The 24,951-nt window shown below is 38.8% G+C and overlaps 1 protein-coding gene across 9 annotated transcripts in view; it reads left to right on the forward strand.

Moving 5' to 3' along the window:
• The window catches only part of LOC132106607 (chromodomain-helicase-DNA-binding protein 9-like), a 263,046-nt gene that overhangs the window by 211,897 nt on the left and 26,198 nt on the right, over positions 1 to 24,951 (forward strand). For 6 of the 9 annotated variants that reach the window (XM_059512444.1, XM_059512465.1, XM_059512484.1 and 3 more), the window contains exon 3: positions 18,899 to 19,284. In XM_059512444.1, the coding sequence (XP_059368427.1) occupies positions 18,899 to 19,284 (386 nt within the window). Of the gene's footprint in view, positions 1 to 2,798; positions 2,917 to 11,845; positions 12,467 to 18,898; positions 19,285 to 24,951 lie in introns of those variants that run through there. The other 3 variants (XM_059512518.1, XM_059512501.1, XM_059512509.1) reach the window with 3 other exon arrangements.

A 24,951-nucleotide genomic window follows, 5' to 3' on the forward strand; every position in this document is an offset into this window, starting at 1 on the left:
CGAGAGAGAGAGAGAGAGTGAGAGAGAGAGAGAGAGATGAGGCATTCATGTTCACTGGGCTGTGGAAAGCCAACAGATGTATAATGTGGGGCAGTCCCAGGATAAATGAGAGAGATGCACTCGACCTTCTCTCTCCCTGAGGGTCTCAGGGGCGAGTTTGTGCTTTAATGTTCTTTCTTAGGCTCTGGACCACAAGGGGTTGGTGTTTCAATACTGAAACCTGACTTCACCTTGGACGTCACTTTAACTGCAGTAGAGGGGAATGGCTGTTTTTTTGTGTGGTTTACTTGGGTTAAATGTTTGTAGAAAGTATAAGATCATGGTTGAACATGTTCAGACAGAAAGTATGTAACTTAATTCAATAATGCTGCTGCAACGATATTGCTGCATCATGTAATGCATGTAAGGAACAGGTCAGTGAGGATTTTTGAAGTGGGTGGAATGAAACCCAATTTGACTCATACATGATGACAAAAAACTTTTACACAGATAATTAAAAATGTTCAAGATGACTAAACAAATGAACTGCCATCTGATATGACAGTTTAAGAATCAATCTAGTTAAAATGTGAATAACAGTTTGGAATGAGTGACAGGGCAGAGCAGCGGCAGCCACAGAGTCACAGGGTGGTGTGATAGCGTGAGGGACCGAAAGAGCGAGTGAGAGCGGCTGACGACTCGAACAGAGCCCCTTTGTGCTGCTGCTTTGTGCAGAATGGACATTCAGCAACATGGATGCAAATACCAATCCACATCACTCACATTCACACACAAACCCCTAACCTATTGTCTGTATGTGATCCAGATGATGGATCTGCTTTTTAAAGGGGCTGTATTATGTTACACTTTTCATCTTCCATCTTCTTTCTGATGGTGAATTAAATGGGCTGATTTATGCTACTGTACTTTTATGAAAAATATTAAACAAGCTGATAATTGAGCAACAAATCAGCATATTTAGTGACACTTAAGACTGGCATAGTGGTTGCTGAAAATTCAGCTTTGCCATTACAGGAAAATTTAAATATTAAAGGGTTAGTTCACCCAAAAATAAAAAATTATGTCATTAATTTACTCACCCTCATGTCGTTCCAAACCTGTAAGACCTCCGTTCATCTTCGGAACACAGTTTAAATTATTTTAGATTTAGTCTGAGAGCTCTCAGTCCCATCATTGAAAACCTGTGTACGGTATACTGTCTATGTCCAGAAAGGTAAGAAAAACATCATCAAAGTAGTCCATGTGACATCAGAGGGGCAGTTAGAATTTGTTGAAGCATCGTTTTGGTCCAAAAATTATGACTTTATTCAGCATTGTCTTCTCTTCCGGGTCTGTTGTGAGTGCGTTCACAACGCTGCTGACGTATGACGCTGCTGACGTGTTTTCTGGTGCGCCCAATAACAAAGATAACGCGTCAGAAGTGTCATACGTAAGCAGTGTCGTGAACGCACTCACAACAGACCCGGAAGAGAAGACAACGCTGAATAAAGTTGTATTTTTGTTATTTTGGACCAAAATGTATTTTCGCTGCTTCAACAAATTCTAACTGCCCCTCTGATGTCACATGGACTACTTTGATGATGTTTTTCTTACCTTTCTGGACATGGACAGTATACTGTGCATACATTTTCAATGGAGGGACAGAAAGCTCTCAGACTAAATCTAAATCTTAAACTGTGTTGATGAGCGGAGGTCTTACTGGTTTGGAACGACATGAGGGTGAGTAAATTAATCACATAATTTTCATTTTGGATGAACTAACCCTTTAAAATGTATACAAATAGAAAACAGCTATTTTAAAAAGTAATGGTAATATTTCACAACATACTGTTTTTACAGTATTTCTGATCAAAAGGATTGTGATATTCTTGGTGTCTGGCTATATAATTTAAACCATTGTTTGTAATTATACGCAATTCTATCATTTTAGATTTAATTATTTACATTTTCATAACAATGGATTACCATTGTAAATACAGTACAATATATTTTTTACCATATTTTATTTTATATATATTTTTCTGTCTAGTGTTAAGCTCCCAGCCTATTGGTTTTATGATTAAACATTAGTTAGTAGCTTCGACATTACCAGTGCAAAATGATTTAAGCTGTTGTGGTGCTGCTTAGTTTTTTTAGTTTTCAGCTATATTCACTGTTGGTGTCTGTGTGTTGGAGAAAATGCAAGAATGAAAATGGCTAAAGTTCGTCTACCCCCTTCCCAATGACCGATGTGGCGTGAAGCAAGGTGTGTATGTGTGTGTGGGTTTGCTTGCAGGCTTCCTACCATGTGCCGCGTGAATGCTCTGTGTGAGTAAAACCGGTCTCTGTGCGTGTGCGTATACGCCTCTTTGTGTGAGTGTGTGCCTGTGTGTGGCCAGCTTGCTTTGTTGCTTCCTGACCCTGCATCTGTGAGGTTTATATAACTGGGCCGGTCTGTCAGGCAGAGCCTCCAACCAGCACTGTAACCTGACACCTGACCACCTCCCGCTGTATGTCTGCATCTGTGTGCTTGCGCCCCCCATCTGTGTGCGGAAGTGGCTTGTGCCTTTTTTTCCTTCACCTAATTCAGCTCAGTAGCCTATGTATGTGCATTTGTTTCTGTTGTCTGTCACCAGCCAACTCGCCTCATTTAACCAATCTGACAGCTCTGTTTCTCCCTAGAGCACTGATCTAAGGTCAGAATTGAATGACGGGTGACGTCAAGAGAAAAGCCGTCAGGTTCACAGATCTGGGGAGGGGCATGAGGGGTTAAAGGTAAACAGGAAGGGATTCTGCTAGCATTTCTATAGATAGGCGGACTTTGGCATGCAGCGGAAGGGGAGGGAGGACAGGAAAGGAAGAGGACGTCGAGAGAGGGAGGGGTTAGTCGAGCCATTAAAAAAAGCATGTGGGAAGTTTGCCAGGCCAAACTACACAGTAGGTCTCAATCCGAAGCCCTCTTTTACTTTGTTGTTCTCACTTTGCATGTGTTTGTAAGCGTGTGGTGTACGTGCGGAGTTAACTTCAGTCGGAATATTAACACGCTTAGACTTTGGGACTGGTAACTGTGTGAGTTTATGTGTGTGTGTGTGTGTCTGTGAGCTAGCCGGCCATTTTCTCAGCTCTTGTGAGGGGGGGTTAGAGGAATGTCAGAAGTTCAGGGCGATGACACTGTATGATCTCCTGATGGACATTTTTAACCCTTCACAACCAAACACACAGACACACAGGGAGCTTAACAGGTGTGGGATGTCGTATTTGTGCTGGGAAATGCTTGTTTCAGCTTTCTAGAGCAGTTGTGTTTGCAGTTTGGAGGAGAAGTGTTTGATTTGGTCACTTTTGGTTTTATTAGTTTTTGGCCTGGAGATGGCCAATGGTTTTTGATTGGCTGGGAGGTTAGGGCTGCTGGTTTCTGATTGGTCAGTAGAGCGACCATCACCATGTTTTTTTTACAAAAAGAAAATGGATTTTATTTCACAGCCATGTTCTCATTAAAATCACAAAGTGTTATTTCTAGATAGAAATGAATGATTTCTTAAAAATAATGATAATAATAATCTGAATGCTATATTTCCTTTATTCATTTACCCCTTTTTGCTCCATTTCTTTAAATTACTGTCGTGAAATGAAATGTCTTGGTACTTCCTTTAGTAGGGCCATTTGATTTGTGCAGTGTGGTAAATGAAGATGGAATCACAAAATCCAGTTATAAAAATGGATTTTATATTATAATGTGATATGCCATGGAATTTGGGATATTTAGGATCAATAAATAAAAAGTAGGGTTTTACACTTAATCAAATTGCATTATGAAATAGTGTATATGAAAATTAAAGTGTAAAAAATAGAATGTCTGCATGTTCTGTGTGAATGAGTGGAGCAGTTTTGTCCACTAAACATACGTAAGCAAGCATTTGTGGTGCTCATGGTGTTTTCGCCGTCGGCTGTCTGACTATGTGAGAACGCTACTCTAAAAGTTCACTTCATGAGCATTTCACTATTTTATTTAATAGAAAATTATTGTTATATTATATACACACAGAAACCCAAAGGCGTTCATGCCAACCCATCAAAATAAAAAAGTTTGATTTGAAATAATTTTGGCAAACAATATATTACTGTTGTACAATACAATTTACATCTCAAAGTAATAATAATAATAATAATAATAAACTATAGTTTAATATTATCAGTAAATCTCAATTGTGCTGCACAAAAACTAAAAGAATTGTTACATTATAATTTTTATTTCATTTGAAATATGAAATTGTTAATGTTTTATGCATTCATTTGATTACCACTGTTTTTCATAATAAATGTATAATGAATGAATTTAAACAGACAACATAGAATATCTGAAAAGAAAAGATTAGAAAAAGAAATTGTTATTGTAAAAATCTTAATACATTTTTAATTGTTAATGTTTTATAAATTGGGGGAGGTCTATAAAGCATAGTTGTTAATTATGGCTCTCCAGAATTCTTTCTCTGGTCACATAGAAGAGTGCCAAACGTACTGGTTCCTTCTCTGTATTTGTGTGTGTGTAGAGCTGCACGATTAATCGTTAAAAGATCGCGATCTCGATTCAGACACCCTCTCAATCTCATTTCTAAAATGACAATGATTCCCCGAGTCTATTAAACCTTTGACAAAGTCTTACCGGATCATTCAAATCCGTGCTCGCACTGCCGCTGACACAGAGAGAGAGAGCAGTTAGCATGTTTGGTTAAGAAACATCTTGACAAACTGTCTTTTCAACTACACAGTATTATTTCTGTCTTACAGTCATTTATATTATCACAGAAATACTGGGATAAAGTTTATAATTCAGATAAAAACATTGATGTCTATATGGCTATATGGATCAAAATATAACAAATCCCCTTTTGAAAGTACCGCGCTTCAAGTAACGTGTGCGTCGATTGCATTATTTATCCACTAGGTGGCGACAAGTGTCTTAAAAATGTATTTGTCAATGAATTAATTTTTCATTCAAGAGAATCGTTCAAAAACGCTGATTCATCCAGTAATGAAACAAGTGAAGTAAGTTTGAATGAGTGAGTCGTTGAATCAGTGATTCAAACAACTTTTCATCAGCAAAAACAGCAAAAAGTTACAATTTAAAATAACCGCTTTCTACTTGAATATATTTTAAACTGTAATTTATTCCTGTGATGCAAAGCTGAATTTTCAGCATCATTACTCCATTCTTCAGTGTCACATTCTCTTCAGAAATTATTTTAATATTTTGATTTGCTGTTCAAAAAAAAATGTATTATAATTATTATTATGTTGAAAACAGATGAGAAGATTTTTTTCAGGTTTCTTTGATAGAAAGTTCAGAAGAACAAAATGTATGTGAAATAGAAATATTTTATTATAAATGTCTTTGTCACACCTGATCAATTTAAAGAATCCTTGCAAAATAAAAGTATTAATTTTTATATTTGTGATAATGATAATAGTAATAATAATAATAATAAAAAAAATTCTTTAGCAGCAAATCATCATATTAGAGTGATTTCTGAAGGATCATGTGACACTGAAGACTGGAGTAATGATGCTGAAAATTCAGCTTTGACCTCAGAAATAAATGACATTTTAAAATATATTCCAATAGAAAGCAGTTTTTTTTTAATTGTAAAAATGTATCACAACATTACTACTTTTGCTGTATTTTGGATAAAATAAATGTAAGCTCTGTGAGCAGAAGAGAATTATAAAAAAAAATCTTACCATTCAAAGACTGGTAGTGTATATTAAAATGTTTAATAATTCATTCAGATTAATTAGACACTTTTAAATAGACTGCAGCAATAACATTTTGTCACACATTATTTTATTTAGTTCAGAATCGTAGGAGAACCGTGATCTCTATATGAGACCAAAAAAAATCGTGATTCTTAATTTATCCAGAATCGTGCAGCCCTATGTGTGTGTACTTTAATTTGAGAATTTGCATTTTTGTGAATGGTTTTTCAGCCCACTTTTGCTCTAAATAAGGCCTAGTTGAGGTTCCCCTCTGTGTGATTTCTTTCTCTTTCTTGAAATCTATAATCCAATGTAACGGTCTATCTGTCTGTCTATCTATTGCTTTCTCTAATGTTTTGAACACATTTTGAAAGAAATGGTCTGCTATTGTCAGATGCTGATCATAAAATAGTTAAACACAGTGCGATACATTGGCCTGGCCCATTTAATCTGTCTATCACTACTTGCAGTTATTTTCTTCTTTTTTGTGTGTGTGTATAAACCTGCAGTGAGCAGTGAATCAGACTGAGGCTGAGGGTTGATGGTAATCATCTGAGGCAGATTAGGTCAGCCAACAAAACTCTGAACTTGTTCTACCCACAAACGAGCACTGGATTCCAGTGTAAATTACGCTGTGGAAGTCTCTGCATTCTTCTTGACTGGTCATACATTGATTTAATAGTTAGTGTAAACTTAAAGAGATAGTTCATCCAAAAATGAAAAATTTGTCATTAATGACTCACCCTCATGTCGTTCCAAACCCGTAAGACCTCCGTTCATCTTCGGAACACAGTTTAACCCTCTGGAGTCTAAGGGTGTTTTTGGGGCCTGGAGAAGTTTTGTCATGCACTGACATTTGTGCTTTTTTCAGTATCTTATAAACATCTAAATGTCTAATCTCACTATAATCAGCATAAACAGGGCTATAATAAAATGTGAGCAGCATGTATGTACATGATTGTGTTTTTGAGAAAAAAAAAATTTATGCGTGGTTAGTGAAAAACTAAAAATGTTAAATCACTTGAATAAGGCCATAAAACAGAACATTGGTTCCCAGGACTTTTGAGAACTGGAGCTTGTAGCCTAGAATTTTTCTTTCTAAATGATGTGAAAATCATCTTGTTTACTCACTTACAGAAAACAATATATTGATTGAAATTTTCTAAGACACTTTTTGTTGGTAAAATTCAAATGCGAGTAGGCGTCAACTACCACGAATATCATTGCGATTTACACCTGAGAAGACAAAGGCCTGCATAATGAGCTGCATAATGAGCCTTTCAGTCAGCTGTGTCACTGAGAGGGAAGAGTTACAAGAAAGAATGTGAAAACAAAATAAATGTATATAATTTTATGTTTGCAGTTTATTTAGAATATATTTAATTATCCCACAACATAATTTAATATCCACTTGCGAGTGCAGATAAAGTTTATTAGGAACAATCAAAGCTGACTTTCAAACTGAATTTTTTGCATCATTCCTCCAGTCACACAATCCTTCAGAAATCCAAATATGAAAAAAACATTTATTGTTATTATTATTATTATTATTATTATTAATGTTGAAAAGAGCTGAGAAGATTTTTTTCTTTTTTTTTGGGGGGGGGGGTAAATTGAAAGATACATTTGTTACAGTTACATTTATATATATATTATCAAGCTTTTGAATGGTATATATTGTATATTGTTATTGAAACTTCATAATGTTTCACTTGATTATACATTTAGTCAGGAATTATAGTTTGGAAAAAGTCTTTGGAAAAAGTCTAAAATGTTTACACGTTATGTGAAAACTTGTACAAGTATAAATAAAAAGAGACTTGAATAAAAAAAGCTGAATAAAGCGCTTCATTCTTTTTTTTCTGAGGAAATCCAAATCTCAAATCCTCAACCACATCACATCTTTTTGGGGTGAATTATGTCTTATTCCTCTCATTGCGAAGCAAACCATAAAATAACTTTTTTTTAACAGTCTGGCTGCGTTGTCTTCTGCTGTGTGGGCGTATTCAAGGCGTGTGCTTCAGTGAAACATTAGAATCTGAATAGGGCGTTCAGCGCGGGGGCGGGGTCACATTAAAAGATAATGAAGGGAGACATGCAAAATGGACATCGTGTTGTTTTCATATGGATTACTTTATCACAGAATATCTGTTTTCGGCGGCACGTGTTTAGTTTAAAAGTAGACATGTCAGGCTTTCTATAGATATCTCTCTCATGTCTTCGTTGAGTATTCACGGAGTTACAGTTCATTTTAATGACGTGTTTGTAAATGAAGATCAGCGCAGACAATGGCTGCAGACAGCACACCTTGTTTGTTATCTTTTTTTTATTAATGCACAAAGTTTTATTGTTATTATATCTGTATACAAAAAAAGTAGACCCTTTACAGATTCGATTGATGTATTGCTCTTATCTGTACGATCAAAACTGAAATTGTAATTTAAGTTCTTTTCTGGGTTATCAGGAGAAAATGCCTCATAACGCGTATACACATTAATCAATTCCAGAGGGTTAAGATATTTTAGATTTACTCCGAGAGCTTTCTGTCCCTCCATTTTAACTCAGAGGGAGTGTCAGCTACCTTAAAAAAAGTTAACAGCTTAAGTCATTTGCGAATTAATGCGTATTGGAGACGCGAACCGTTTCAAATGATTCAGTTCGATTTGGTGAACTAGTTCAAGAAGAACTGGTTAAATCAAATGATTCGTTCGCGAACCGGATATCACAACACTTGAACGCGCTCACAACAGACCCGGAAGAGAAGACAATGCTGAATAAAGTCGTAGTTTTTGCTATTTTTGGACCAAAATGTATTTTCGATGCTTCAACAAATTCTAACTGACCCTCTGATGTCACATGGACAACTTTGATGATGTTTTTATTACCTTTCTGGTAGGGCTGCTCCGATCACGATCGGCCGATCGTTATGAGCATCTCGTCAGTAAAGCCGGTTCTCTAATCAGCGGTAAATTCCCTCAGGTGCGTGATTTCACATAGAGCAGCTGTTACTACACAGAGCCGTTGTTAACTGAGAAGATGCGCAAATAAACGCTGAAATGAACGTGGATTTGCGCATCTTCTCAGTTAACAACGGCTCTGTGTAGTAACAGCTGCTCTATGTGAAATCATGCACCTGAGGGAATTTACCGCTAATTAGAGAACCGGCTTTACTGACGAGATGCTCATAACGATCGGCCGATCGTGATCGGAGCAGCCCTACATTCTGGACATGGACAGTATACCATACGTAGGTTTTCAATGGAGGGACTGAGAGCTCTCGGACTAAATCTAAAATATCTTAAACTGTGTTCCGAAGATGAACGGAGGTCTTACGGGTTTGGAACGACATGAGGGTGAGTCATTAATGACATAATTTAAATTTTTCGGTGAACTATCACTTATAAAAGGTATTGTTTACCCAGATATTTGCATCAGCTGTCAAAACACCAATATTGATTGACCACTTATATCAGTTATCATTCATATAGTGTATAAAACTGTAAACTGATATAATATATACTAATATATAAAACTCATTACTGTATTCTTTGACTGGAATATGATATTATTTGGTTAAAGAATTACAGTAGATGTGTTTGCATGTGGTTGTTCTGTCTTTGAGACTGAATAATCAAGAATGTGTCAGTGTAGGTATCTGTATGGAAAATATGTGTGAGCATACCTGGATCACTGTACCACAGTACTGAATGTATATGCTCATTTGTGAGTGTATGTGCTTTTTTGTTTTATGGTGTGTGTTCTGTATGGGTCATTAATAGCCGCCATGTTTAATAGGTTCAGGAAAACAATGCTACACATCAGGTCTCCCCTCATTAATCCTCTCTCTCTCTCTCTCTCTCCCCTCCATCCCTCCAGCTCTATCTGCTGTAGTCCACATTAGTCTGCAGTCTAGTCCTAACTATGGACTCTAAACTATCTCTCTCTGGTCCTGACAGTGTAATTAATTTTCCCCTAAGCAGGACACAGATTTTGGGTTGTGGGTTGCTTTTGTTGAGGAACTGTTAAACATACAGAAGATGTACTTTATCAATAGGAAAAGGACCTGACTTTTGTAAATTTTTCTCGACTGTGTGAAAGTTACCTTCATGATGTTGGGGTTCCGTGAGTATTTGTTAGGATGTTGCTATGTTAATGCCAAGGCGTTTGGAGTATTTTTAGCCTGTGGCTATCTGGGTTTAAGGGAACCAAAACCCCATATGAAATCGGACTGAATACAATGATTGGCCAAAAAAAGCTTTGTGAATTAGCTACACAGATGGAGAACTGAAGGAATAGAGATCTTTCTTGCTCTCTTTCTCTGCGGAGCTGAACTCCTCCCAATGTCTTGATACTGCTCTTTCATTTTATTTACATATTAACCGTTTGGTTGCCATGGTGTAGAGGTGGTTTGTGCCATGTGAATTCCAGAGCATGTGCATATTTCTCTTTTCACCCCTTACAGCGTACAAGCACATGCTTTTCTTTGCTTTCTCTTTCACTCACACATTTGTCATCATAGGTTATTCTGTCTTTAAGACATGTTCATGTACAAGCATAAGTTGCACAGAAAGTTACCGAAATACCAAACACTGTTACTATATACATCCTTGTCAGAAACCTTTTAGGAATGTAGAAATAACATTTTGACATTACCACATCCTCTTCGCAACTTACAAGTTTATTTAAAATTGTGTGTGGGTGTGTGTGTGTGTGTGTGGGTGGGTGGCAGGACTGTTGTTATAGTCTGAATCATTCAAAATGGCACTATATTTAAGATGTGAAATATACATATATATTTTTTTATATTTATTTATTAATATAATTGTATTTTGAAGTCATTTATAATTCATTTTATTATATTATTTATTTGATTTTATATTATTATATTATTTTTATTATATAAATTTTTGCATACAAGTAGATCATCATAAGAGGTAGGCCTATTTATCAAGGTCTTGTTTTTGAGTTGTTTCCACCAGTCCAAACTTCAAGGCCTTGTTATCGCTCTCTTTTCTCTCTCTCTCTCTCTCTCTCTCTGTCTCTGTTTTGTTATCTCTCTTTCTCTCTGCGTGTCACACAAAGCCTGTTTCTAGCACTGTTTCTCTTCTGGCACAAAGCACTGCCAGAAGAGAAACATGCATATGCATGAACAGAAACAGCAATACTACAGTATGTGCCACCTAGTGAGAAGGAGTGTTTTAGATGACTTTCAGATCTCATGTATTGTCTTGTCTTGTCTTAATTTACCCTTGCAGAAGTTGATCTAACTATAGTCTGAAGGCTTGGCCTAGTCACAGCTATTCACTCTGCTACTAGCTACATAAGAGGCTTAAGCTAAGATGACCAACTTTTGGGCATGATTTCAGATTGGAATAGTGATAAAACCCATGTGGTTTTATGCCTGACATTATTTGGGGTGTCTTTAATACACGTTTTACCCCCTATGTATCTGCTTTTCACAGTGCAGACATTTGCTTTCATTTTTGCTGTGTATGCATGTGTGGGCACAAGTGGTTTGTTGCAGTACACATGCAAGTTGCACATGGCCAATGTGTCGCACTTTGGGAAAGTCAGGGCATGACCTCGTTTCCACTTGAGGATCTGTTGTCACTTCCTGTGAGTCAATCCGGCAGCACATGAACACATGCCACCTGCCCCATCTTCTGTATATGGGAGTGTGATTGCATAGATGATGATTGAATTGCTGACATGATTATGACATTTACAATTGCTGACATATTTTGTTTCACTTCTTTATGCCAAAACAAAGTTGTTTTGGCACAGATTAGCTGTTGAATGTATGTGTAGGTGTATGAACGTCCTAAAACTCTTGTGCGTTTTGTGCCTGGTAAGATTCAGCAAGTAGAGAAATTCAGTATTTTTGGGGTTAAATTGTGAAAGTTAAAGTAATAACAGCTAGCACCCTCTGCTGGACCTCCTGTTTCACAATGAGCTAAAGAGAGAGAGAGAGAGAGAATGAGCGAGCAAGGGAGAGAGAGAAAAACGAGTCTGGATTTTAACGACATCTCTAATATTCATGCTGATGCGTTTTGCTGCTTTGTGCTTTCATTTCTCTCCGCTTCGTCCACATCTCCTGCTCACCGCACACACCTCCGCCTGAGCCTGAGAGAGGGAAGGCAACGAGGGAAAAGGAAGGGAAAAAACTAGTGAAAATAAGGAAAACAAGCTACAGAGCCTCCAACTGAGCCAGTACAAAAAACCTTTTGTGTTAGCAATCCTACCTTCGTCTGGGATGTGAAAGGAGGAAGAGGAACGAGAAGTCTTGCCGGTCTATGCGTGTGTGTGTGTACACAGGAAAGGGCGAGAAAACGACAGCTGGGAGAGATCGGGCACAGTTGTTCTCGGACGGACAGTCGGAGGGAACCGATGAGAAAGGGAGAGCGAGAGAGGGAGGGAAAAGAATAGACCGAGTTCAGCGGAGTCCAGCAGAATGAGAGAATCCTGGCCCAGTGTGGCTGCTTCATCTGTCTCTTCCTCATTCCCTTGTTTTCCTTGAAGTGCGGCTCCATGCAGCCCGGCCAGGGAAGGAGGAGGAGGTGAACAGGGCTTCTTCAGCCACGGACCTGCCAGGGGAGGGAGGGTGAGAGGGAAAGTGAGCGAGAGAGAGAGAGAGAAACGGCGAAAGGGCAAGGCTTTTGTTGGCGGTTGGAGAGAGGGAAGAGGGGGGAAGAAGAAAAGAAAAAACATGTCTACGGTGAACAGGCCGAGAGGACGGGTGAGTGAGAGAGTGAGCGAGCAAGCGAGTGAGTGTGTGTGTTTGTGTGTGGGGGGTGGAGAGAGGTGGTGGAGGTGGAGGAGGAGGAGGAGGAGGAGGAGGAGGAGGAGGAGGAGGAGGGTGGGGGAGGGGCGGCAGGAACTGAACCGCTACAGGCTCATGCGGCAGGCTACACAATTGCCGCCATCTTATGCTAACTGCTTCTCTCCATTTCTTATTCTTTCGTTTGTGTGCTAACAGGGAATGCTATTTTAGCTAGCTTTTAACACTCATTCTTCTCTGGCTCTGTCTGTTCTGCTTTCTGTTTCGTTTTCATCTGTTTTCATTCTGCAAGGCGCAGTAGGATGTGCCACATGTGTGCATCAGGCATTGTGTGGCAGTGCCGCCTGCACGTTTCTGCTTCAACTTAGTTTCTTTATAAGCAGAGACGGTGATGTCCTGAGAGAGAGAGGAGAGAGATTGAAAACGCTGTGATGCTGGCAGGCTGTAATTTCAGTTATTTATAGACAAATGTGTCACATAGATGCAGTGCTCAAGGCTTGCTGCATTTCCCCCTCGCTCACGTCATGTTCTCTCGATTACTCATTTTCTCATATATACTCTCCCGCCTTCCCCTATAGCTTTCCTGCTGATTTACCCCTTCGTGTCTCAAAAGGATCAGTGTGAATATTTCACAAGAGCTCTGCTCTCTGGCTCGTGTTTAGCCACCAAATGAGTTAGTGTTTATAACCCACTCGCTTCTCTCTTTTTTCACTCTTTCCAGATAATTCCCTTTATTTAGCCGTCAGGAAAGCACAGCCTGAGTGATCTTGTTTTATGTCTGTATAGCTTTATTGGCATGACTGGAACATTGCTCTGGAAGGATGTCATATTTATACAAAGAGATTGTGCAAAGTAAAACCTAATAAAATAAAAGATAAGATCTCTTCCTGTACGGGTTCAGACTCTCCAAGTGAGTTCAAACTTTCCAAGTGAGAAAGAAAGCGAGAAATGGAGGGAAAAGGGAGATTGCATGTCAGTGAAACAGGCATGAATAATAAAGCTGGCATGTCCAGGCCTGCTATATGACCGTGCTGTGAATTATACATGACTGTCTTTTTATTCCATGGGGTGAGAGGTGGATAATGTGAATAGACTGGCTCTCAGGTTGAAGATTGTGTCTCTTGACCTTTGATCTGTGTGTGATGTCATTCTGATGAACTGTGACTTATTAACACCCCTATACCTTATGTTTTCTAATTATATTTATGTTTAAGTAAATATAATGAAACCTTATGTTTACTTTAGATCTTTAAACTAGTAATATATTGGTGTATATGTGTGTGTGTGTGTGTGTGCAGTCGTCCAAACCATTTTTTTTAACTTCCCCTATAGCTGGTTGGCCACATGAATAGAGAGCAGTGAATATTATGAAACCCAGGCAATAGGAACATTGATGATGCAGCAGTTCAAAGATTGAGGATTTCCCATGTTGTCATCCTGTATGTGTGGGTGGGCGCAGGCTTACCATGCCGCACTGCTTGAACTTCAAGCAGATGAGATGGGATCTCTGAGAATTTTTTTTTTATCTTGGACCTCCTCTTACGTTTAGTCTGCTGGCAAGGTCATTAAGTAACTGGTGTACTTATTAAATTCCCAAATAGTATTGAGCTGGGTAAAGAATGGCCCTAAACACTTGCTCTGTATTTGAGCTGATGTAAGCACAAGTGTCTCTACTTCCTGACAGGCCTCACTGAAAAAGGTGTCGTGAGAAATCACACCTGTCTCTGTAAGAGCTCTGTAACTTCAAAAATAAAAAAAATAAGAGTCAGGGGAGTAAGATGTTTTAGACAATCAGCAAACTAGCCAATTAGAAATGTTATTTGCCTGTCAAAAAAGTATGAAATTAGTTTTTTTGCCCACCAGGCACAATGGTTGTCAAAGTTCCAATTTAACCTGCCACTCAGTTTTTCCCCCCATTTCAAATATATGATCTAACTGACCCTGAAAAAAAAAATTGTGCAAAGATCAATTTAAGTGGATCCAGAAAGCATTTATGTTTTCACGAACACAATCCCTGATCTCTTTTGTTCCACTTTAATTAAAATCAGCATGAATTGGAAATGTATCTAATTTCTCAGTGAATATAGTGATTTCATATTAACTATTTGCTATTCAAACTTCTCGGCCCATTTAGTCTGCCTAAACACAGCCCCTTTTTTACAATCGATTGCAAGCTTGTGTTCCTGTATCCAATCAACAAAACCAACTAATAAAACCAACACAATGCAGAGAAAAAAAGTGTAAAATCTGCTTGTAAAATTGGTCTCTACTTGCATTACATCATTTGCTTTAACATCTATCCGTTTACACTGTTGTCTTTTTAGCTTGTTTGTTTTTGTTTTCGAGCCAAGTTTAGGTTGACTCTGATAACAACAGATATTTTTTTTTAAATCAGACATTAGCTTTGCTTTTGCAGTGCACATTATAAGCGACCGACCGTAGATGAGCAAAATTAGCCGCTATTGTGTGGAAAATAGGGCTGGGACAACGCGTCGAGGTCATCGATGACGTTGACGCAAAAAATACTTAGACGCAAAATATGCGCATCGATTCGTCGACCTGTTTTTATTTATCTAAAAAATGTTTGCAAAACGTTTACCTTATGTGCGCTGAATATACGCGATGGCCGGATCAACATTCTGTTCAACGTTATATAACCAATCCAGGGGTTTTTCTGCATTGATCTTTTTTTTTTTTGGCGGCTGTCAAAGCCTTATTTGATCGGTGAGTGACAGTGACAGGGCGCGTACGAGAGAGAGCCCCAGCTGCGCGCGCACTCACAGTCTTCAAACAACACGAGCGCTTCTTGCTCTCTTCCTCCCTTGTGCATATTAATCAAAATCATTAAACACAATAGAAAAAGGGCGAAACACCAAAGTTTCACGCGCAGTTTCACTAACCGTCTTCAAACTACACGAGCGCGCTCTCTCTCTCTTCCCCCACCCCCTCCCCTCGTGAATATTAACCAAAATCATTAGACACGATAGAAAAAGGGCGGAACGCCAAAGTTTCACGTGCGTGGAGCATTCGGAGATTTTTTTTCTCCATGACAGGCTGCTGGCTCCCACTGTTAATTTTTTTTTTTTTTTTTTTGTAAAAGCACTCTCTGTATTAGCTTAAAGCCCTCAAGTTTACATTTACATACTGTATTCTTTCTATTGCTCTTAAAAAGTATTTTGGGTGACCTTTTTTATTGAATACTAGACATCAAGTTGTTGTTATTTTCATCTGAAAGAAGAACTTTTTTCAGTAAGCTAGGCCCTATGTGTTCAGTAAGCTTGTTTCAGTAAGCTATGTGTTTTCAAGGCTTCAAGGTTTTATTGAATGCTATCTCTATACAAGTGCAAAGTAATGCATTCTTAGTCAGTCTTTTATTTTGTAATTTTAAGAGCAATAAACATATATTGCATTAAGGAATTGATGTCGTTAGCCTCATAGCATAATTGCCTAAGTCATTTTTTGGCCAAATTGAGATATCTGCCTAACTTTACTGTCCTACCACTGCTGCATCATCCTGCCTTTCTGCCTATGTCCTAAGCCAATCACAACACTTATTAGAATCCAAAAACACTATCTGCCTAAGTCATCTCTTTGACTTAGGCAGTTTTGATACAAACAAAATGGCAGAAAACATGGGAAGACAGATGTCCAGAAGTGATGTATTAGCTCTTCTGTTTGATTCGTTTTCGTCTGGTAAGAGTTCATATTTCTTAAATTTTCTAGACACTAAATGTAATTTCAGTCAATCAAAGGGATTATAAACTGTGTATTTAAACTTGACTTTTTTTGCTACAAGATATGATGAAGTAGCTAGCCAACACTAGCAAAATATAACCTCATTTCTGGTCAGAACAAATCTTTACAGTTTAGAAACTGGCCCATGTGTGCCCATATCAGATGTTGACCAGACCTTCCTGAAAGAATGGCTCTCTGGACTGCCTACAGTCCCATCCCATTACTGCCGTCAGGTTCCCTCCTATCAGGAAAAGAAGTTCCTGGAGACGGGAACAGTTCTAAGTGATCTTCACAAGGAATATCAGAAAGCTGCTGGTGAAAATGGAGCGTGTGCTGTGAGTCAGACATATTTTCGAAATGTGTTCAGTGAGCAGAATTACTCTGTGTTCATACCAAAAAAAGACCAGTGTGATGTATGTGTCAGCCAAGGTAGGAAATACAGATCAGGATAACCCTTACTACTCACTTGAAATTAAAGGCTCAGACTCAAGCTGAAAAAGCTAAGGATAAAAAGGAATCCAGTGACAAACTTTCAGTGTGGACAATGGACCTTCAATGCATTCTTCTGTGCCCCAAGACGAAAGCAAGTACAATGTATTACAAAACTAAATTACAGATGCACAACTTTACTTGCTTCAACATGAACAACAAAGATGGATATTGTTACGCTTGGGAAGAGCATGAAGGCTCCCTCAGCAGTGAGGTTTTTGCCCATCTGCAGTCCAAACACTTCAAATCAATCCTAGATGCCAACAGAAACATTGAGAAAGTCATTGTCTGGAGTGATGGCTGTGGATATCAAAATCGGTGTGGTGCCATCAAGCAACACCTACCTTCATCTGGCCATGAAGCATGGTGTCACCATAGAGCAAAAGTTTCTGGTTGCTGGCCACACACAAATGGAGTGTGACTCCATGCATAGCCTCATTGATCGGCGCATCGTCAAAAATATTCACACTCCACGTGATTACATTGTCATCTTTGAGACTGCACGAATACATCCATCCCCAAACAAGATGACCCAGCTATACCACAATGACTTCATGAAGTTATCTGGGGCCTACGTCACCAATATTTGACCAGGTAAAAAAGTTGGTGACCCCACAGTCCATGGCCTCCGGGGTCTCCAGTACTTGGCTGATGGTCGAATCCGGTACAAGTTGGATTTTGAGTCTGAATGGGAGGACCTGCCTCAGCGAATCAACATCCCCAAAGAACCATTCCACTGGGTCCCACTCTTTCCTGCACAACTGCCAATTACTCTGGAAATTCAATGACTTGCAGGCAATGAAACCAGTACTACCAAGAGTAGCCCACCAGTACTATGACAACCTCCCTCATCAATAGACCGTGTGAAAATCAGTGTGCACAACACCTGAGTAGAACTTGGTGGGAAAGAAAAACAGTGGTTAAGGTTAAACATTAACAAAGAACTTGGTTAGGGTTGACAAGTTACACATCTTGGTTATATTTAGGAGAATAAAAAAACTTTGGTTATGTTTGCACAGCACCTAAGTGGAACTTCGATTAAGGGTGGAAAAGGAAAACAGTGGTTAAGGTTAGACATTAATAAGAAACTTGGTTAGGGTTCACAAGTTACACATCTTGGTTATATTTAGGAGAGTAAAACAACTTTTGTTATGTTATGTTTGCATTTTTTATGTAAGAGAAAGAAGTCATGGCATATTCTGCCTAAGTCACTTTTATTGGTTAGGCAATTGATGATGGATCTTTTTCTTTTTGCATACTTGTTCACACATCTAGTTGAATGTACTGTTATAATATCAATAAAAAATAACAATGTGATTTCTAAAAAATGTGTTTTTTCTTGTTTACCAAAAACATTGAAATATGACTTAGGCAATTATGCTATGAGGCTAACGATGTTTTTTTCATTCAGATATGTAAATCAACATGTATAAATTGTTAGTAGTCAATTAATGGGGAGAAAATCGAAATCAAATCGGCCTGAAAAAATTAATCGTTAGATTAATCGATGCATCGAAAAAAATAATCGCTAGATTAATCGTTTAAAAAATAATCGTTTATCCCAGCCCTAGTGGAAAACTACCAGCATTTGGCTGGTGGCAGCTGTTAATTTCATACAATGCCTGTGAATGAATTTGCACATTCTAGTTTGTTGGCATCTTGTTGGTTTGTTGGAGGTCTGTGTTTTAGAGTGAGGATATTGTGCTTGCTTGAAGATAGCAAAATGATGGAAAAGTTAGCAAAACATCTTAAATTGCTTACAGGACCTTTGTAATCTTATGTGCAGAGTCGCTGTTTCACTGTACTGGCTTTGCCCCCCTTAATAAGAAACCTATTCAAGAATTTACATCAGCTTGAGTCTTTAAGTTTTCTAGGTCATGACTAGAGGAGTAATGTTATGGCTGTTGATTTCAGCTCATCGTTCCGTTTCTTGTCTAATAGTTCTCTTACATTGACCGTCAGACTAGTCTACATGGCGTCATGGTATCTTAGTAGTGTTTTGTTCATCGTGGGTTTAACATATGAAATTAAGTGATTCTGAAATAGAAACCTATCTATGGGCTTCCTGTACAGTCATGCCTACTAATTCTAGATGAGTCCAGTCCTATGGAGAACATTGATATCTTGTTTGGGTGGTAATATCTTTCTTTCTTTTTTTTCTCACAGCCTCCTAAGAACACTAATGGTCCCAACAGCCAGCTGCGGGTACTCAGCCCACCAGTGAAGAGCAGTTCTTCTTCCTCTTCATCATCCTCAAACATATCGGTGTCAGAGAAGCGGGTGCAGAAGCGGCAGCAACAGCAGATGGAGTCGTCCCTTTCCGACGATAAACAACAGAAGGCCAATCGAATCATCTCTGAGGCCATCGCCAAAGCACGAGAGAGGGGAGAGAAAAATATTCCACGCATCATGAGTCCCGACAGCTTCCCGTCTTCATCGTCGCAGCACCGCAGACACAAGGCTGGTTCTTCCAAGTCCAGAGGCAAGGATAAAATCTCCAAGAAGGCCCGGATTGTGATGTCATCCAAGCCCAAGCAAAAGGCTCAAATTGGGTAAGTCAAGTCAAGTCACCTTTATTTACATAGCGCTTTAAACAAAATACATTGCGTCAAAGCAACTGAACAACATTCATTAGGAAAACAGTGTCAATAATGCAAAATGACAGTTAAAGGCAGTTCATCATTGAATTCAGTGATGTCATCTCTGTTCAGTTAAATAGTGTCTGTGCATTTAAGACCGCTGTAACATTCTCCCCAAGCTAAAAGATTAGTGACATTCTATCTGTTTGGTTTTTTTTGGTCTGAGAGTGGGAGTACAGCTGTACAGCTGTTTCTGTCCTGATCTGTGATGACTTCTGTTCATCCAAGTACATCTCTGTAACTTCACCTGCATGTTGTTAGCCATGCAGCTAATCACGGCAAAGTAAAGAGGTCTTACTGCTTACAGATGTGGTCTTAACATGTGTTTGTGTGTTAAGTCTAAATAGGATGAGAGTTGAGTTCTCGTAGAGATGCAGAGTGTGAGGAGCATTAACTGTCATGTAAAATGGTACTTCAGGCTAACAGCATTTAATTAAGCAATCAGGAATAAGAGGCTGTGCAGCATTGCGAATACAGTCAAGAATAAAGGCCGTTGTTAGGCATAAAGTTTCCCATTTTTAAGAGCATCTGTGAACATTCAGCTAAAGCAGAAATGCCTGAACTTGTAACTATGAAGAGACCAAAAGTATTGAGAATATATTTCAATGCACAAAAATTGTATGTCAGCCATTTCTTTTTCATTAATGCCCATTTTGACCTTTGAAACTAGAGCAAATTCACCTCGGGCTAGTACATAAACTTGTATGCAAATGTTGAGAGTTTATGTGCATATTAAGCATTTCCTGTCAGGTGTTCTTGAGTGCAACTTTTGCCAGAATATCTTAATATGAGATTTTGTAGCACTACAAATATGGAAAGCACAGCAAAATGCTCTGTAAAACTGGGACTCCGTTCAGTAAACATTTTAGTCTAACAAAGGTGTCAGCGTTTCTTTAGATGTTTTCAGATACATTTCATTCAACATCATGCTGATGATTCTGTCCTCAGCTGTTAGGAGGTCTTTGGATCTAGAAGTGTGCTCAGAGCATGCAGGGGGTGTTCACTTTTTAAACAGTTACAGAACTTTCTAGCAAACCTTTTTGAACCAAGGACTCCTAATAACCCCACACTGTTTGCGAATATGAGAAACACTGCCCCAGCAGTTTTCTGTAGAAATGTTGGAGATTTGCTGTCATTTTGAGTAATGATATGTTGAGTAAATGTCATGTTTATTGTTTTTAGATTTTCATTATCTGAAAAGTATTAATTGAAAGTGATTATTTTCGGAATAAAGATTGGTAGACATGGTTTTATAAATTCAGTGGACCCCTGATACCCCTTAATTCCTTCTGGGTTTCCCTGGACCCCAGTTTGAAAATCCCTCAAAAATAAGCAGCCCACAAACCCACAAACATGGCAAAGTAACAAACAAACACTGAACATACAGTAATGTGGTGTTCTCCCATTTTTGTTGTGGTTAATGATTCCTTTACCAATTGTTACATGCACCTCCAATGTAACACAGCAAGTGTTCACACAGACAGCCAGTTCTGGTGAATGTGAATAGATCATAACTCTCATCCAAACATGCAGAGCTTTATGACATCATGCTGTCATCTGATCTGTATTAATGGAGGACTGAATGAAAGAACATGACTTGAGATTTCTGGGTCATGTCACGTGCATCATGTGAAGGCCTCTGCTAACTCTGCAAGCCGCCAAATATTGTCTCCAGCTCTACAGTTCAATTTAGATGCAGCTTTGTTCTTAAAAAGGCTGCGTGCTCTCTCATGGCCCGTTGGTGCGATTACAAAGCTGGCATGAATGTGTTTAACGTTTCTGCTGTGCTTGTAAAAGAAGTGTGTTGAATATCTTCAGTGACTTGTTCATCGTGCTTTATGGATTAGCAGTCTGACTGACCCAAATACTTCAGCAGTAAAGGCAAGATAAATAAGACATGTGTATGTTAAGCCTCAGTGCCTCACTGGATGATTTCTTTTCTTGTTTAACTCGCAGTTTCTTGGCTCATTCACCTCTGTTTTATAGATTGCCGTTTTTACCACATCTAGCAGAAGGAAGCATATGTTGACGGCTTTTAAATGCTGGTTTGCAGATATTTCAGAATGAAAGGGACATGTTTGCATATTGACATGGGAATAGGCTAAGTGGTCTCTTTCTCCCTGTAAAGTACTGCAAGTTACCTGTCTGGTTTGGCAAGCTTTTATTGAGCGTGTTTTGGTGTGTAAGTGTTGTCAACTGAATCTTGTCACCTAGCATCACTCTGATGACATTCTAATGTGCTACGGTGTTGCTGGTCTGCTATAAGAGGCTGGTATTTATTAACAGTTGAGTATTATGTTGTAGCTAGTGGTGTCATGACCACACACAAGTCCACATTTATGAATCCCAGTGTTGTTCAGCCTTGTTGGGAACAACAAGTGTGAGTGTGGGTGTGGGTGATCAGGAAGACGTATAGACCCTATCCCAAATGCTGGATGATCGGCTACATAAGCCAGGACCGACCTTTGTGGCACTAGTCAGGAAGGTCATAGCTTGCAAAATTATTTATTTTATTTTGTATGCACAATGCTTCTGTTCTGGAAGATCGAACATTGCTTTTTAAGTAAAAGTAAGTACTTTTTGCATGCTACGGCATTGGACAGGAAAGTGTTATGCTGCACCGCTCTCAGGCTCACCGGCCGCCGCTCACTCAGCCAGCTGTCTGTTCCTCAGTTCCAAATTTGCAATGACAGTCTGGTGCTTCTGACTCACAGCCTGTTATTAAGTTTTTTATATTTAAAGAATTTGCCAATGATGATTCAAACGCAAGATTTGAGCAGTGTAGAGTAACGTTTGTTCTTTCTCAAGAAATGGTTTTATGTTTACACAGCGCGATATGCAACGCGTATAAGGCATTATAACAGTAATTATGTCCCCACTGAATGCCTCGTTTATAATGAATTTTATTGGTTATGTCTCATCATACCGGGACACACATCATGGGTATTGAGGGTAGAAGAGAGCGCTCTTCATTCACTCGCTCCACCTACAACTCCTTCCGGCACTGAGACTGGAACCTGCGACCTTCGGGTTACAAGTCCAACTCTCTAACCCAGCAGTTCTCAATTCCAGTCCTCACACCCCCCAGCTCTGATTATTTTGTATGTCTCTCCTCGATAACACACCTGATTCAGATAATCAGCTTGTTAGAAGTGAGCTCAGTGCATGAACTGTGTTCCTATTGACATGGTCCCTACACAGTGTTTATTTCTCCCTACTCCCTGAGCAGGGGAAATCTGTTGAAGTTTACCTCACTTCAGAACATTCATTCACAGATTTGCGCGGCCCAACATCTTCACACACGGACAAGTGTGACCTAATCATATACCTTTGTAAATAAATACATTTTAAATTCACGTCTCGCACACTTTTTTGAACTTAAACCACATAAACACATGCATTACACCAAATACACAACATAGCTTTTTAGCAACGTCATATGACCCCTGTAAAATGTCAGTCAAATAACGTTTAATGGTTTGTTAAAGGTTTGAGGTTGTAGTCAAGGTAGCAAGGTAGTCAAACTTGAGCATACTGAGTATGTGATGCGCTCAAGAAGTCAAACTCACAAACAGCAACCTTTTTGAAAAACTGCACACAGTTGCAACAAACCTCCTCAAGTCACCTTACCTGTCACTAACTATAGGCTTTCTTAACTGAAGAGATTTGTGGTAACTGGGTGCTGAATATTGATTTTCATATCACTGTGGAGACATGGAGGCAGAGGCATCTCTTAGATCTTGCTTTCATAAATAGCAGGGTTGATGTCTGCGGTGCAGCGCAAAGCCAGAAACCCACTGACCCGCTTTGAGCCAAACTGCACACTACAGCCAACAGCTGCCACAACAGCTTTAAAGGAGACTATGTGATGTCCGAGAGAGAGAGAGAGAGACTGCAGTCATTCTCTCACACACACACACACATTTTTATAACTGTACAGTCTGCCAGGCACGTTATGGCTGTGACGATATAGTCATGTATCAGAATTTTCCCCCTCATGCTATTGCATCAGTACTTCTATTGATATGTTTTATTTATTCTTGTGTTTGTTCATTCAATTACACAAGAATCAGGTTGTTAAAAGTGCCAACTTGCTTTTCTTAGTGCGGTCAGATACGCTGTGCTGGGCAAAAGTGAAGTGAACCATGTGCAACTAAGTCGGACTGAAACTGACACCACAAATTCACTCTCCCCGACATACTGAGTTTCTGTCTCACGTTTAGCACCGTTTAAATCCAATTGTGATACTTGTTTGATAAATGTTGTGTCATGACATGAGGTGCTGAGTGTGTGATGAAGAAGAATGGATACTGGATGTTTATATTGACATTATATTGAAAGAAAGAGATGAAAAGGTTTCTAAAATAAAAGTATATGGTGGATTTTTCATCACAGGACTGATTTTAAACTCATTTGTATGTTTGTGCGACCATGTGTTCAGAGGAGCTTTTAGGGTAAAGACTGAGAAAGACTGAGTGTGTGCAGTGCATATGTGTAGCCTAGGTTTCAACCCTGAAATATTAACACAGCCTTTTTCGTCTGCCACTGAAGACCTTCCACTGTCATCCATCGAGTGTGTGAGCATGCATTTACTGTATATGTGTTTGTCTCTGATTCATATAGACTTTAAATACTGATGCATCTTTACAAAAATAAGAGAAACACATAAACACACACTCTAAAATGTCAATGACTTACCAAACCAATTGTCACAGTCAAAAAAAAAAAAAAATATTTATATAAATATTTGTATATAAATATATTTGCACTTTATATATATACATATACATAAGTGCAAATTTAGCATTTAAAAGTTATTATTATTTTTTTTTTTTTTATCTCTCTTTTCAAAACGGAGTAAATAAAATGTTGGCCAGATTGGCCTGTTGACTGGTAACTTTTTCAGCAATTCTAACACAATTACACCTGGTGTACATCTAAGAATGCTAAGAATGCAATGTAAGAATGACAGTCCTGCTGATGTTTTTCATATCTTTTGCCTTTGCATTCAGAGCTTTTTATTTTTATATTTAATATTTGTTACTCTAGAGTTTCAAGTGACAATTTTTTTTGTTCTCGATTCACCAACATAAAAATGTGAGGGACAAAATATTTACTCATTCTTGATTCATCATACAAGAAACTATTAATAATCACTTTGCCTTATAGAAAATCTTGTATTTTTCTATCTTTTCTGTCTTATCCTATTTATTTTATAAAATGGCGGAACGTTTGTGGTTTATTCTGGTCCCTGTATGTGCGTGTGTGTGTTGTTGGGTCCCTCGACAGGAGAGCAAAAGAAAGATGTTTAGGGTGTTAAACTGGCTTTCTTCACATGCTTCCCCAGGTTAGCTCCGTCCAGCTGTGTTCGTACACACACAGTGCAGTGAAGACCAGCTCTCAGTCTCATGAGTGGAGCTTATGTGTCACTCACAGTCCACAACCTTACAGCGCCAGCTTCACTATGATCAGGTCACTAGGCAACCAGACAGTCATGTTGTCCCAGAAACATCATCCAGAGTGGAGTACCCAGAATAACAGCACACAGCTGATGTCCTGAGAATCATGTCCTGTTCATCA

This window comes from Carassius carassius, chromosome 2, assembly GCF_963082965.1.
Source record: "Carassius carassius chromosome 2, fCarCar2.1, whole genome shotgun sequence".
Classification (NCBI taxonomy): Eukaryota; Metazoa; Chordata; class Actinopteri; order Cypriniformes; family Cyprinidae; genus Carassius; species Carassius carassius.